Source organism: Nanorana parkeri, unplaced genomic scaffold, assembly GCF_000935625.1.
Source record: "Nanorana parkeri isolate BGI_ZX_2015 unplaced genomic scaffold, ASM93562v1 scaffold169, whole genome shotgun sequence".
NCBI classification, from domain to species: Eukaryota; Metazoa; Chordata; class Amphibia; order Anura; family Dicroglossidae; genus Nanorana; species Nanorana parkeri.
Window position 1 is genome coordinate 81,073 of NW_017306437.1, and position 16,016 is coordinate 97,088.

At 42.0% G+C, this 16,016-nt stretch overlaps 1 protein-coding gene across 1 annotated transcript in view; it reads left to right on the forward strand.

Moving 5' to 3' along the window:
• The first annotated feature begins 242 nt into the window (after positions 1-242).
• Positions 243-16,016, forward strand: part of CRYL1 (crystallin lambda 1) — a 104,942-nt gene continuing 89,168 nt past the window's right edge. Inside the window, exons 1-2 of the mRNA XM_018554669.1 lie at positions 243-465; positions 9,834-9,941. Coding sequence (XP_018410171.1) covers positions 425-465; positions 9,834-9,941 — 149 coding nt within the window. The 5' untranslated portion in view covers positions 243-424. The remainder of the gene's footprint in view (positions 466-9,833; positions 9,942-16,016) is intronic.

The window sequence follows — 16,016 nt, forward strand, 5'->3', positions numbered from 1 at the left end:
GCACCAGATTATTGGTAAGATATAATCGATACGTGCTGGATCAGATAAATGTGACCTGGACTGATCAGGTCAGATGGACTTCTGTCCTGCTGCTGGTACATTTGTTGCTGCATAATACAAATAACCAGTACTGCAGCTATGCATTTCTCTGAATCGTGGTAGCATATGGAGCAGTGGTTGTGCCATGACAGATTTGTATGAGATGAAGGTGGGGAGTTGGAGGGATAATGACTAGCCAATCACTGTCCTCTTCTTTTCCCTCAGGGTAGAGCTTTCTAGAGCAACCAATCAGGAAGAGGATTACACAAGACGTCCTGACAGCAGAAAGTAAATAGTTGGGTTGTGAAGCTCTGCTGAGAGTCCAGTGCTGGATCCTTCCTGCAGTCTGCACTGCTAGTCAAAAAAACATTTCCTGCCACAGAAAATGACTGACCCGAAGGAAGGCTATATTGTCATTATTGGCAGGTAAACTTTCTTGTGCATGCATCAGCAAATCTTATAGTCTAATAATAATTTTAATTTTACAGCGAATGTATGCACGGTATATGCTATAGCAAGTTTCAGTATGTCCCGCAAGCAACATGCTGGGGCTTGTGGTGCCACCTCAAGCTCCTGCAGAAAGACATGCTGAGGCTTGTTGTGTCCTATCAGCAAGTCAGAAGTTGTGGACGTGAGACAACTTTTTTTGGTCAACACAACAAAGGTTCAGGCTTTGATTGTGACACATTTCCAGTGCAGAGAAGATAGATCATAAAAAGCAGCATTTCAGAACTAGGAACATGTATTGTTTTAGTTGCAAAAACCTTCTAGTATACGCAAAACTTTCTGCTGTAAACAGGACGTGTATACACGCCCAGTTACATCCAAGAAGCTCCCATCAGGCCGTGTATACACAGCGGCTGGCCGGGAGGTAGTTAAAGATGGCAGAAATGGCTCTTTCGATATGTGTAGCTTTTCAATTAATAAAACATACTCAGCACTTCAAAACTGAGTTTTGTCTGCATAGGAAACAATGTTATGTATAAAATGTCTGAGTTGGAAAGAATTATTATATTTACATAATTCTGTGCACTTCTTTGTATAATTTCTGTTTGTATATGGGGACACCTAAATTATATCTAAATTCAGAATAAATGTATGCTTGTTTACGATCCCTAGGGGTCCGTTCACACTAAAATAGGAACGAAATTGCAAGTCAATGGAGGGTCTGTTGACTTGCGATTGTACCTCCCGATTAACTTCTGACCTGTTGTATTGGGATCTGTTTTTCAATGGATACTAATGATGGCTCCTTTCCTTGCAAGGTCCTATAGAGCCACTCTTATGTGTGCGCTAGTAAACTGTGTGTCTCCACAAATCACGCAGGCACAGCAAATCAAGCCAATTCCCTCCTCCCTGCTCCCCACTCCTAATCTGTCTTTACTGGAGTCTGCTCTGTCTCTTGTGAGTTTGTATTGAACAGGAAGTCCAGGGAAGCTGAGCTGAGAGAGTTGGAGCCAGCTCTTCTGAAACATGATGACTAAGTGCTTGGTCAACATTTGAAAGAAATTCTTTGCTGTGCAATGTATATTTGATTGAGCTGGATTTATTATTGAAAAAAGTTTGAGAGTTTACTACTACCGTATTTGCCGGCGTATAAGGCGACTGGGTGTATAAGACGACCCCCTAATTTTCCACTTAAAACATAGGTTTTGGGCTATACTCGTCATATAAGACTACCCCACTTCTGAGGCAACACCATTTAAAAACATCATGGATGGATGTGCGGTAATACTGTATGTATGGTAGCTTCGGCTACATACAGTATACCGCGCTGAGCCAATCATGGCGAGCAATGCATTGTATTAATGAATACAAAGCTTGCTTGGATTGGCAGAGGTTGTGTACATCGCTCGCCGTGATTGGCTCAGCTACTGTATGTAGCCGAAGCTACCGTACATACAGTATTACCGCACATCCAGCGGGCTCACAGATTAGGGATGTTTGTTTTGGGCCATCTTGGCCTAAACGATCTAAAGGTATACATTGTATACCCCGCGTATAAGACGACCCCCGATTAGTCTTATACGCCAGCAAATACAGTACTTTAAAGAGCAACATTCATTGTAAAATAGTTACCCTTAGCCCTGTACTAAGATCTTTTGCTCATTTGCAGCACATCTTTTGCTCATACATAGTCCCTGCTGGGCCCTGTGGATTTACAACGCTCGCCCCATGGAGGAACCATGGATGAACAGTTGACCAGCACTGTTTATTGGCAAAGGCTTTCTCATTGCAACAACAATGTTAAAAATACATATAAAATAACATTATTCTGCAGCAACAGAGTGTCCACCCTGAGCACTGCTGATGAAGAATACAGCACATGTGCGGACACTTAGCACCTGCAAGTTCTGCTGTGCTCCCCACATTCAGATCTGTTGAAGCATGTGGCTGTGTGACAGCAAAGAGACGTGCACCCGTGGCCAGAGGTGGCTTCAGGGCTCACTGGAACTGTTGTTAGCACTCCACAAGTGCTCATGTACATCCATCGATATCACTTCTCATGAATATCATCATTCCATAGTCTTTTCAGTGTCTAATAGTTGGTGTGTCTGGCCATCTATCTAGCATATCAACGTATCACGTTGTTGACATGTTTCGCCCCTCCCACTTTGGGCTTCGTCAGAACGTTCTGACAAAGCCCCGAAGTGAGACGGGCGAAACGCGTCTGATAAAGAAATCAGACACAGAATTGTGGGTATGACTACCAAATATCTCATACAATACTTTTACATTTAACATCCGCAGTTCTTAAGCGGTTAAAAACACTGGTTCACATGTTTCCGTTTTTAGCCTTTCGTTTTTAGGCCAGGATTGTATCATCAATCAATATCGTTGGCAAAGCAAGCGACACTTGACGTGAATGACTAAATGTTAATATCCTTTTGGTAAAGAGGAGTCTACTACATGGAGCTTTGAAATTGCAACAGATATCGGCAGTAACTACATATAAGAGAACTAATTTGTTGCTTTTTTCACCATGGATCTTTTTCAAATACTTTTGAAAGTTTCTTTACCATACCCATGCTGTTATCTATCATTCCAATCACAGCTGAATTTATCTTGATTAGTGTGTGAAGCAAAGCAGGTGAAACGCAGCCTGTGAACTCCCATGTGTATAAAATGTGGAATATAACATGGGTGCAAAAAATGAAAAAAGGGCCTCAGTCATGAAGGGGTTAAAGTCAATGGGATTGTGCTTACCTTTGCTGTGTTTTAAATGCAGGGAAATGCCTGTCAACATGTTCTCTTATTCCATTATTAGAAGTCACATTATGAAAAATAGAATTGTAATATTTCACTGGCCTTTCTTAAGATCCCAGTGTTGGTGTGGTCCATGTGCTGGAGAGATTCACCTTGTGGTGTTAGTCAAACAAACAGGAAGATGTTGGTGAACCATTCCTGCCAGTCATGTAGCAAAGCATGCACATTTGAGCAAACCTTTGAAAATTCTCAGCAGTCCCTATGCCAGTTTTTGTGTCATATTCATCTTTTGTCAAACTTGTTAATGATTGTTATAACATGCTTGCTGAAAACAAAAACAAAAAAGGTGAATCAGAAAATTGTCAGTAGATCCTCTTATAGGGTTTGTTCACACCATGTCCGGATGCTTTTCTGCATATGCAATAATGCACATTCTGACGTGTTTTTGATGTGTTCCAGTGCAGTTTTTTTTAAAATTGGTTTTACATTGCGTTTAATCGCATTTTTATGGGTTTACATGCTTTTCCCTGTGTTCCAGTGCAGAAAAAGCATGCTGCTGTACTTTTTTGAAAGCTCTGGAAGGGAACCTAATGTTGTGAACTGGCCTCACTGAAAACCATTGGAATTACTGCATATACATTTTTGGAGCGGATATAAAACACACTAGTTTAGAGATGGCATGAAGGTGAACGTACAAACGTTTACAAATAACCTAGTTTGGCATTTTTTTGTTTGTTCTCTGTTGTGATCTTTGTACAGCTAGCTGGTAAAATGGTCATATATTTATAGTCCATATTTAATGATCTTTCATGCCCATTGTAAGGTGGGGGCTCAGTTTGGTATTGGCAGTGGTAACCAATGCATGAGATAGGGGGACACCCATGAACAGTCCCAGCGGGTTTTTCCTGTATTTTTGTTCAGCAAGGCAGAGTTTCAATGCAGGAGAGTTTTGTACAGCAAGTCCATAGCATAAGGCAAACAAAACATCTGCTCGTCCGACCCTTTTAACTATAAACCATAAACATTGGAGCTCCTCCCCACGTGCATGTGAGAAACCTATGTGACGCATACACCGCGGCCACAATCCTGCCACCCAGTGCTCACTCCATTTACAGGGTACCTTTATTGCAAGAACTTGAAGGGCTTGGCATGGGACCTGTTGTGTGCAACATATGATTGCCGCATTTGAAACACTGAGGCTATACTGACATACGCCTTAGAAAAACTGTGATCAGCTTTTACATGTAGAATTTGGTGTCTCAGTCTTGGAAAAACTTGTGGCATTGCCAAAAACAGGAAACAGAGCTGACCCTGAATAACCTTCCAGCAAGGTTACATGTCTGACTGCTGCAGTGAGGAAATCCTCCTTTTTAGCTTTTGCTTAGATCAGCATGTTAATGCATTTTTATATATGATAAGTTAATTACTTTGTATAAAATGCAATGATCTTTATTAGTCAGCTTTATTATGTCTCAAGGCAGTTTGTGGCTGAACTGTTTATTTTTTGTTTATTTTTAGTAATGGTAAGAACATTAAGTATGTGAACTCATGTAGGTCAATTAAATTTAATTTGACTGAGATCAGATCACTGATTATTGCTAAATGGTTGCTGCTGATTACTACTCTACAACTTATCTGATCTGCATACCAGTTCAAAGCCAGTGACTTGTACTTCAAGAAGTCACCAAAAATGACTTGCAATCCACTCCATCCAATATTGAATTTGTGTATAAATAATTTAGTTTAAAAAAACCACATTAGCCTTGCCATTCCAACACATCGATTTGACAGGATGTTAAATACTAATACAGGATGAACCTACACAGGAGCTCGATCAAGAACCACAAAGAGGATGAATATTGCACTCCAGTAGGACATCACTTCTCCCAGAAGGATCACTCCATCCAAAACCTCAATATTAAAGTACTAAAAGGGAATTTTAAAAACTCTCATGAAAGGAAAACATTTGAGATGAAAATGATTTTACATTTCAACGCCATAAAGGAGGGACTTAGGTGTACGTTTAATAAACTGTGAAAGAGTGAATGTTAGTCCAATAAGAAAGGTATCATTGCACACTGCAATACTGCGTTTTTGTCTTTTTTGACATATATATATAATATTTTTTTTTTTAATTTTAAGCTAACACCTTGCCATCTCTGTCTAGAGTGCTTGATAAACAGCAACTGTATCTTATTATTTTCTTTCTGCCACATGTCCAAGGCTAGTAAACTTGGTGATGGATCAAAGTTTAAATCTACAATTTGTGATTTCAAGCCTTTACTTGTATGCATATCTCTAATTATACACTGAGATTGCTATACCTGTAGTAAACCAGGAGCTCGGAGCTTGGAACCAAAAACAATATTGTGTTAGAAGAAATCTGGGTAAAATAAATCTTAATCCTTGCAGTGGGGCTACCCCACACTGTAAGGTTTGAGAGCTTGTTTTGTCTAGTTAGATAAAATAACAGAGTTATACTCACCCGAATCACGATCCTGGCTGTCTGTTAGACCGGTCCTTGGTGCCCCGCTCCAGCGGTCTAAGGTCCTGTGAGTATGTTCTATACAGTGTATAGATTGTGAGGATGTCGAGATCTAAGGTCCTGTGAGTCATCATGTTCTGTACACTGTATAGAAAGTAAGGACACCGAGGGACAGCCTATTGCTGGAGTGGAGGAGGGGACCGGCTGCGTCGACAGGTCTATCAGCCAGCTGGGATTGTGGTTTGGGTTAAAATATCTCTTATTTTAGCTCCCTAGAAAAAAACAAGCACTTAACCCTTGCAGTGCAGGGGTAGGCCCACTGCAAGGGTTAAGATTTCTTTTGCCCGGAGTTCTCCTTTAACCTTAAGGTATGTGAGATCATTATTAGGGATGCACCGATACCAAGTACCGAGCTCCAAGACTACACAAGATAAAAATTCAAAAGTTAGGAGGCAGCTGTCATTTTGTAAGGAGCACACGGAGCTCCTGGGATTGGTACATCTCTGTTTTAATGTATGATTTAGTGTTTATAAATATAAATAAAGGCATGCGCAGATACCAGTTTTGCGAGTACAAGTACTGATACTTTTTTTGTTTATTGTCATGTGACAGTTTTTCTAAAACACTATCGACTAATGATTTCAGGACAGTGGTGGAGCACCAGAGCCCGGTCCCAGCTGCAACCTCTGCAACCTCTGCAACCCTGGTAGTTCTCATGAAAATGCCAAGTATTGGCACTGGTTCTCGAAAAGTATCTGTGCATCCCATTTATTGTTATTTTTGTTTGTTTAAATTCGTATGCATAATTAAAACGGTCTAGATATTAAAGCTTGAGTTCACCTTTATATGGTAGAGGTTAAAGGATAACACTGAATATTCAGCTGGGTATAATTTACCTGTTAAATAGTAGTTTGAAGGGTCAATAAGATGTTCATACACCAGAAAAATATGACCACCTGACACAGTTGTTAGGTTACCAGCTAAACAAGCTAATGGCCAAATCTGAAAGAGTGGGAGATACAGCAAATGAACCAAATTTAAGGACTGGGCAAACAGACCACAAACCTCAAACGTCCAATCAGATGTCAGTGTTTTTACTCACAATTCTAAGGAAGAGGAGACAATTCTGCGAGGACCTGCCTGCTGACTGACATATGTAAGGAATAGGAGTCTATCTTCTAAGTGCTTCTGACTGTTCCAAAGAAGAGTCTGTCCACTAAGGACCTCTTCTGCTGACTGACATTGGTAAGCAAGAGGAGTCTGTCCACTAAGGACCTCCTTTTCTAACTAACAATTGTAAAAAAGAGGGGTCTATCCTCTAAGGACCGCCTCTTCTGACTCACATTTGTAAGCAAGAAAAGTCTGTCCACTAAGGACCTCTTCTGCTGACTGACATTTGTAAAAAAAAGAGTGGTCTGTCCACTAAGGACTTCCTTTTCTGACTGACATTTTTAAGGAAGAGGAGTCTGTCCATTAAGGACCTCTTCTGCTGACTGACATTTGTACAGAAGAGGAGTCTGTCCACTAAGGAACTCCTCTTCTGAACTGACATTTCTCAGGAAGAGGAGTCTGACCACTAAGGACCTCCTCTTCTGACTGACATTTCTCTGGAAGAGGAGTCTGTCCGCCAAAGACTTATTCTGCTGACTGACATTTCCAAGGAAGTAAAGACTGTCCTTTCAGGACCAGTTCTGCTGCCTGACATTTCCAAGGAAAAGGAGTCTGTCCTCTATGAACCTCCTCTTCTGACTGACATTTCTCAGGAGAAGTCCGTCCGCTAAGGACCCCCTTGCTGACTGACATTTTCAAGGAAGAGGAATCTGTCTGTTAAGGAATCTCTCTGCTGACTGACATTTGTAAGGAAGACAACTCTGTCCGCTAAGGACTCCCTCTGCTGATGACATTTGCATCTTGAGTTTGTCTACTAAAAACTATATGTAGTCTGCCATGCTTTGCAGTGGAATGCTCAACCAGGGGACTGGATGTGCTTGTTTAAGCAAGAGTCACATCACAGGCCTTTTGCCTTCGAAATGTTTTGCAATTTCAGTGGCTAAAATCTCGCTTCCTACACAACTTCTGTTCACAGTTGTACCTCATTTCTAAAACATAGACTCTGTCTGTCATGCAGCAGGGGTATTTTCAGGAAATGTGTAAATCCTCTCTGTGTTACCACGTTGTAAGGCAGAGATGCCAGTCTCATGTAAGTTTTTCAGGTGCCATTTGGACAAAGTACTTCCACAATGCACTACCTTGCATTGTGCTGCACCACGCTGCCATGCATGCGCTACAGGAATCAGCACAGAAGTTTTGTGTCTGGAAAGTGCAGGGACAGTGAGATAAGAGCCAGGTCTCATTTGCAGAGCGTGGTCGGGAATGAAGAGTAGTGAACTGTCAAAGTCTGCAACTCAATTTCTACTACACACAAAGCATAGGATAAAAATCCAATTACAAATACTGTGGGAGTAAGACGACTGAGCTGTGAAAAATAGTACAAGCTGAGACTTCTCCTTTAATGCAGTGCATGTTAATGCAACGCACTGGACCGGAAAAGTGTGAACCCAACCTCAAGTTTGAGTTAAAACTGGATTGTATTAACTTAATCTGCTTCTCACCAGTGTATGTAATCCAGTGGCAAAACTTATAACCGTAAACTGTCTGGAACATATTAAGTCAAACAGGAGGTTATATTTGGGGAAAGGTCTGCAGTGACCAAGCAGATTTTCTTTTTCAAGCCTAGTTAGATGCATTGGGCATGCTTCAGCACACTGAACATGATCCGTACTGTAATAGGATTCTGACTCTGCGGTGTCTGCTCAGCCATAAGCTATTGTTTGTTTTTGCACATTTGACGGGCCACTTTAACTCCCCTCAGTAGTAGGCAGGTTTTATATTCATAAGGAATTTCTTACTGCTTGTGCTACTGAATAGGGATAGTAGAAGATAAAAGATCCCAACGGATCCTATCAGAGCCCCTTCCTTGGGAATGAAGGGAAAGAAAACCTGTTAGTTGCAAGATGTAGATACCTTTACCAGCTATTGGGAGAACTTAGAGAATGTGTAGGCTGCCATTAATGACCTTCTTCTAAAAAGGCTAGTTTCCTGACTATGAAGCTGATTTCATGATTTCAGTACTCTCTGTCACGGACTTGGTCCAGTACTTAGTGTGTTTGTGTCTCAGTAGCCATTCATTTAGAATTGGCTTCCAACACACAACAATGAAAGACAAACTGGACCTGCACTTTTTTCTTTTAACACAATGCATGGCACTTGTGTTATGGTGCGCTGCAGTCCAAGTATGTCAGCACCAACTGCATATGTGTATTGGACAGAAATATTTCAGAAATGGCACAGCAAGTTCAGAAATGGCAGTCTCCATATTTCTCTCAGCTAATTCCTTTTTTACTATTTATTTTAAAAATGGCATTTGAAAATCTGTTTACCCATGAGCGATTTTTGTTGTTGCATGCTCTATTTCAAGTAAATATGTTCCATTAAGTTTTGGCCTTGTAGCATGAAATGACACCTGTCTCACGCAATGTCCTATTTTTTGGTTTCGAAAACAACATTAATATGCAATTTCAGCTATCACTTAAACTTCTCCATCTAATTCCTTTTATCAGAGAAAGGTTTCTTCTCTTGTAAAGATGGTGGGCACATGGGTAAAGCAGAAGAAGGCACATGCATATCAAGTAAAGTCAGACTGTGACTTGGTCACGGTGCCGTTTTGTCTTTACTGTCCTGTCTGATTTAGCATTGAAATGCTACTTTGCCATCTCTTGGCTCCAAGCTCAGCCCCTAATCTTAGATCCAGCCACCCTGGATCTGGGTGTTCCTGCATCTAAAAGTAAGTGAACAAAGGCAGTTTCTACATCAAGTCTTTAGAGCAGCAGGAGGCACCTTCGGTGGGATGAGAACCTCCCCCTGAGCCTTTTCCTGGTGGCCAAGACATAAAGATTTAGTGGGGGAAAAGGTGAACGGCCTAGGTATAGGCCAAAAACTTTTTGTAATCAAGGTCCTTCTGCATTCTTTGTCTGTTGCTGTGTCTTTTTGTTCATAATATTGTGTTACAACTGACTGATTTTTGTTTTTTACTTTCTTCCAGTGGTCTTATTGGCAGGAGCTGGGCCATGGTGTTTGCTAGTGGTGGCTTCCAAGTGAGACTGTATGATATCATAAAAGAGCAAGTCACTGCTGCCCTGGAGGATATACGGCAAGTATCTTTATCTAAGGGAGCTATCATAGCCAGATAAAGTAGCAACATGTGACATTCTCCTGCATCGGGACTACAGTGGCAAAGGCAGACACACTGCAGTCAGTGTTCACTTTAAGGGCCTGTTTGCATGTAGAAAAAATTTTTTTTCATTCCTATAGTGCTTAGAATCTGTCCATTTTAGTGCAGAAAAGCTATTTCTATGTTTACATCATTGTGCTGCAGTGCATTTAAAAGAACAAATTCTGCATGCAGTATTTTTGTAGCAATGCTCTACTAGGCCTAGAAGTATGCGTGGTAAACACATTTAATGTATTATGTATTTTGGGCATATTTAGTCAATTCACTATAGAATTTTCAAGTTCTTAACTCCAGCCAAAATGTTTTATGTTTTTTGTTTATTTTTTACAAGGTCTCCGACCCTATTACAGGTTTTCCCCTCACTTCCTGTCCCAGTGACCACATCAGATCATCTAAATTCTCACAAATTTATGCAAAAAATAAAAATAAAAGTTTTGCCTGAAAAAGTATTAAACTCAAACTTTTTTTTTTACAGTAGTGAATCCTGATGAAACAAATATACATTGCCCAGCAAAATATGTCTTTACATTTTTGCCCAAACACTTAGTCATGTTTTTGAACACGTGGCTCCAACTCTCTTAGCTCAGCTTCCCTGAACTTACTGTCCAGTACAAGATCACAAGGGACAGTGCAGTTCTCAGCAACTGTTAATATACTTGCTTGGAGAAGGAAGAAGGGAGGCTGGTACTTTGCTGACCCCATGAATTATACACAATCCTATGTTCAAAGGCCAGGAAGTAGAGGAGGCTGAACAAAGGGTGAACAAAAGTGTACCTGTGTTTCCAGGAGTGCAGTTGTCAACAGAGGATGGCAGGGGCTGTTGTTTTAGCTGGAACATAGTCAGTGGGACATGCAGATGGGTCATTAGAGGTGGCAGGCAGGGACGTGGTCAGTATGCAGGCCAAGGTTAGTTCAGGTTGGCAGACAGAGGCATGGTCAGTATGCACACAAAGGTCTGTTCAGGTCGGCAGACAGAGACGTGGTCAGTATGCAGGCCAAGGTCAGTTCAGGTGGCGGGCAGAAACACAATTGATAAACAAGCAAGGGTCAATTCAGGAGGCAAGCACAGACCTGACTGTTATGCAGGAAAAAGTATCAATTCAGGTGGCAGGGAGAAACGTGGTTGATAAGCAGGAGTCAGTACAAAGGATATCAGGCAAATAGCAGCTAGTCAAGCATAAGAGGAACACCTTCACCATACCTACACTAACATCGCAGTGAGGTATGGTAGTGACCGAGGTCTTTAATGCAAAGGCCAGGTTGTGAAGGACAGTAGGGACAATAGTAACGTGTGTCACGCCATATTCTACCTCTTCAACATGCATGAAAACAACTCACCAGCTCAATCGCCTAGGTGTAAACCTAGCCTGAAAACTTTTATTCTGCTCGGTGCCTCAGTAACCGCACAACTTGCTGAAGCAGTGCAAACCTGTTTATTGTCGGCTTAATATACAGCTGCCCCAGGTAATACTCTTTAAATATCAGTTTATCTTGTTTTCTGTCCAGCTATTTATATATATATATTAAAGGAGAACTATGAGGTGAGTGAAAATCACTCAGCCTCATAGTTCGAGCCGACGTGTGACAATGAAACTGTCCCAGGTCGGCTCAATGGATCGGGAAGTGAGCGAACACATAACGTTGCTTGCTTACTTCTCGATCATGTCCCTGCAGAGAGCCCTGACTGTCACTCACGGCTCCCTGCTGGGATTCCCCCTCCCCGTCGGATCCTCCAGCGCTGACTAGCGGAACGGACGGGGGAAAGGGCGGGTACAGCTGGCTCTGCCTCTAGATAGGCAGAGCCAGCTGTCAATCACGCAGCTGGGTGGATCTCGACAGTAATGTCGGGATCCGTCCCGGCTGCGGCGATCTCAGTATACCGCGAGCTGTTGCTCGCGGTATACTGAGCTTTGGGTGACGGGAGGATGCTAGTTTGTGTCCCGCCCGTGACCCTTGGGAGAACTATGGGGAAAACACTGATCCCATAGTTCTCCTTTTAAGCAGGTGATAAAAATGAAGTCTTTAGAAATTTGTGACAATACTATGTTGCGAGTCTGTAATTTATTGACACCTTACTGCCCTTCTGAAGAGTGATACGCAGAATACTTGGGTGGTAATTGAGAACTGGAAAGTAAGCTGGAAGTACTTAATTGCGAGTATATCTGTAGCAAGAAAGGTTTTACGATATATACGATATATGAAAGCCATCAATAAACAGCTTGATGTTAATATGGCCATTTTACCTCTTGATCCTAAAAGAGAAGTTCTGTTGTAGAAAAGTGCTGCCTTGTAATTATAGCTGTCTTCTTTCTCTTCTAAAATTAGTCTTCAAAGCCCGTTGTATGTATAAAGGACACAAAAGAGTAAAGACAAGAGACTGCAGTTTTCAGTATGGAACTTGTATAAAGTGTATCAGCTAAAGAGTAGATATTATGCTGTAAAGCAACATAGTAGAGAAGGGTGGTAATACAATCATTTTCTATGGTTTAACAGTATTTTAAACACATGATTTTTTTTTTAATTTACAAAAACTTTTTATAATAAAATGTACAAAAAGTTTATAATAAGATAGTCACATCAACACAAAAAGCAGATTAAATACAACAAAAAGCTGTCTCGCAGGACAGATATACAAAACATTAGAATGGCAAAGTACAGCATGCTACCATGGCACAAATGTACACTCTAACAATTGGCTTTTGGTAACACCAAACAGGGAATTGACTAGATACCGTCACCATTTAAAGAGCGGGACATAACATCAAGTTAAAATGTGGAAAGGGGACATGTGACATCCAACCATCGAGGTCAGATATAATCCAACTTGCTCATTGCATGACATAAGTATGTTTTTCAAAAGAAATACATTTAGTTACCCGTGCTGACCATTCCTCAACCTAGTAATGGCTAAATAATCATCCTTGTCAAAAGAAACATGTGATGTTTAAAGCAAGCTTGAGTTTTTTTTGTCAGCACTCCCATCCTATATCGTTGTTAGTGCCTGGAAGTTCGGTTGAGGCAGATGTGTGACTGATATAGCTCTTGTAGAGAGAATGCAATAGAGAGAACAGAATCAAGTCACAAAAACATATTTTAATAACATTTAAACCCTAATTAAAAGACATTTCGTTTGCTAAAGTACTGTGTATTGCGCAGCGCTTTACAATATAAGGAAGACATTACAGTTACAATACAATTCAAGACAAGATGGTAAGGAGGGCCCTGCCCAGTACAGTATGTGAGTAATACAGTATGTGAAGTTTCTTTCTGCTCCAGCTTCTGTTATGAGGGTGTGTGTTCACTCTGAATGGTCCTACTGTATGTGGGAGTGTAGCCACCCTCCTATCCTGCTATCTACATTGACTACAGAAAAACATGCATGTGTCTGATGGGCTATATGTACACCATTCCTGAAGGTGTCTCCCTGACACCAGTGTTAGACCGACTGTCTCGAGGACCATACACGTGGTCCCAAGTGTAAACTTCCCTTTGTGGTCTTAATTCTGTTCAACTGAACTGTTTAATACCGTTGTATGCTTGTTTGTTTCGGGTTTTTTTTTCTTTCTCTCATTCCCTGTATTGTATTGTAAACTTTGAAAAATGTTCTAATAAACACAAATTGACCCAAAATGGGGAAGCATGCACAGTAGAAATGGCTGGTGCATTGCAACCTGTGAATTGTAGTTTGGGGAGAGCGGTGCACATGACAGCAGTATATGTGCACGGCTCGTACCCACAAACTGGAAGTTAAGGAAAAAGAGACTCCATTGGGGACTTACAGAAATAACTTTTAAAAGACGATAAAAAAATATGCACTAGTAATTGTAATATTTAATATACTGCAGTAGTGTAGTTAATCTCATACACTTTAGTGAATTGACCCCACAAAGGCTTCTTATTCCTTTTTTAAGACATTTTAGCTTGCAAAGAGACAGAGAGAAAATCACTGGATTCCTCCATCTCCCCTATTAGCTGTTAGAATTCTCCATTGTAGTCAGGCAGATACGATCTAACACATCTAATATGGATGCTGTCACTGTTCAGCTGATGATTTTCATTTGAATTTTAAATCCACTTTTACCATTCCAAGTCGTGCCTAACGACTTGGCATCAACAGAAATTCGAGGCATGGATGACCCTATCCATGTCTCGAATTTCTGTTGATTTAAAGGGTTTCTAAAACCTCTGTTTTTTTGGCCTATATCTACTGCTAGTAAGCAGTAGATATAGGCAAAAAGTAAAAAAAAAAAATGCTTTAACAGCGGTCTACACTTACCATGTTTTCGTCGCGCTCTCCCGCCCGAGAATCCGAAACTGCTCGGGCGGGCGCATGCGCAGTTCGGATTTTCGGCCGGGAGACGAGCAGAGACGCAAGGTAAGTCTATGGACACGTGCACCGCTGGATCGGAAGTGCCTGCAAGCAGAGAGGAGTTAGCGCTGGATCGGAGAGCCGCCGCACCGCTGGAGGGACAGATGAAAACATCAGGAAAGAAGAGGAAGATCGGATTAAGACACCTCATTTAAGGTAAGTGCTAACATTAACATGGGGGGGAGGGAATTTTTTTTTTTAACTTTAATGTCACTTTAACTACAATTGGCTAAAATCCGAGCCTTCTAGGAGGGCCTCAAGAGCCGTCCTGTACACACTTAGTCTTATCTCAAGCAGGGTAAGCAGGGCCCTCCTAGTTCGTATCTTGAACTACAGAGCAATTATTTCTTATGTTGTAGAGGTGAAAACAGTGGCACTGATTCAGTAGTTTATCAAAAGACAAATTGTCAGTGCTCACACCATGCAGTCCACAAAAAATGCTGTGTTGTCAGCCCACAACAAAAAATGATGAGCTGAATGCATTTCTGGTGCATCAGTAGTTCTTTCTTTATATTTGCAGGTCTTTAAAGGGATAAAACGTGGAAAAATGTGCACGTACTGCATGTGATTTTTCTATGTTTTACCCTGGCACCCTGACTGCTCTTGGGTGGCTCCCTGTCAGCACTTCTGAGAACAGGAACATGCCATTGTGTAAGGCAAAAGTGAAACTTCTGCATATTTTTCTGTCTGTCAATAAGATTACATTTTTTACAATATTGTAGTCCCAAGGCCATCAAAGATCTTACCAGCATAACAAGCCATCCACAGCCCAGTCCCTGCATATCTGAAAATAGTAGTATTGTGGTCACATGACCACTGAATACATTGCTTATTTAGAGTATTTAATGGTGATTTGTAGTATTTAAAGTAGCTGCAATCAAGGGTATTGATGGAAAGAGGACTGTGGGAGATGCCCAGAGGCGGCTCTCTAATTAGGCAAATTAGGCGGTCGCCTTAGGCCTCGCGCTCCCGAGTGCCTCGCGGCCGCCTAGTTTGCCCTATTAGAACGGCAGCCAGGTAGCGTTGTGAGCTCTCAGCCCTGTCACTGTCAAACTGAGACTCTCAGTTTGACAGTGACAGGGCTGACAACTCACCTTTTTCCTCGATCGTCGCGAGGACCATCGGCTCGGTCTTCTGGTCGGAGCTCCTCACACCGGCCAATGAGAAGAGGCCTCTCTCCTGGGAGGGCGGAGTTTAATATCAGAAGCCGACGGAGACATCGTTCTGCCAGCTCCAGCCTCCCGCCCGCAAGAAGACACGGCCAGCTCAGCACAGTAATGGAGTGGCAGCCTGGAGAGCCCTGTGGAAAGCAGGTGAGAGCCCTAGTTTAACCAGGGCTCTGTGGGATCTCCTGAGGACCCTGTGGGGTCTAACAAGGCTGATTAGACACCCACAGAGCCCTGGTGAGACCCCACAGGGGCCTGCTACCCTGGTGAGACCCCTGGTGAAATTCTACAGAACCCTGGTTTAATCAGGGCTCTGTGGGGTCTCATCGGGGCTCTGAGGGGTCTCACCAGGAATCTGTGGGGCTACCAAGGCTGGTTAGAACCCACAGCGCCCTAGTGAGACCCCACAGAGCCCTGCTACACTGGTGAGGCCCCCTCAGAGCCCTGGTGAGACCCCAC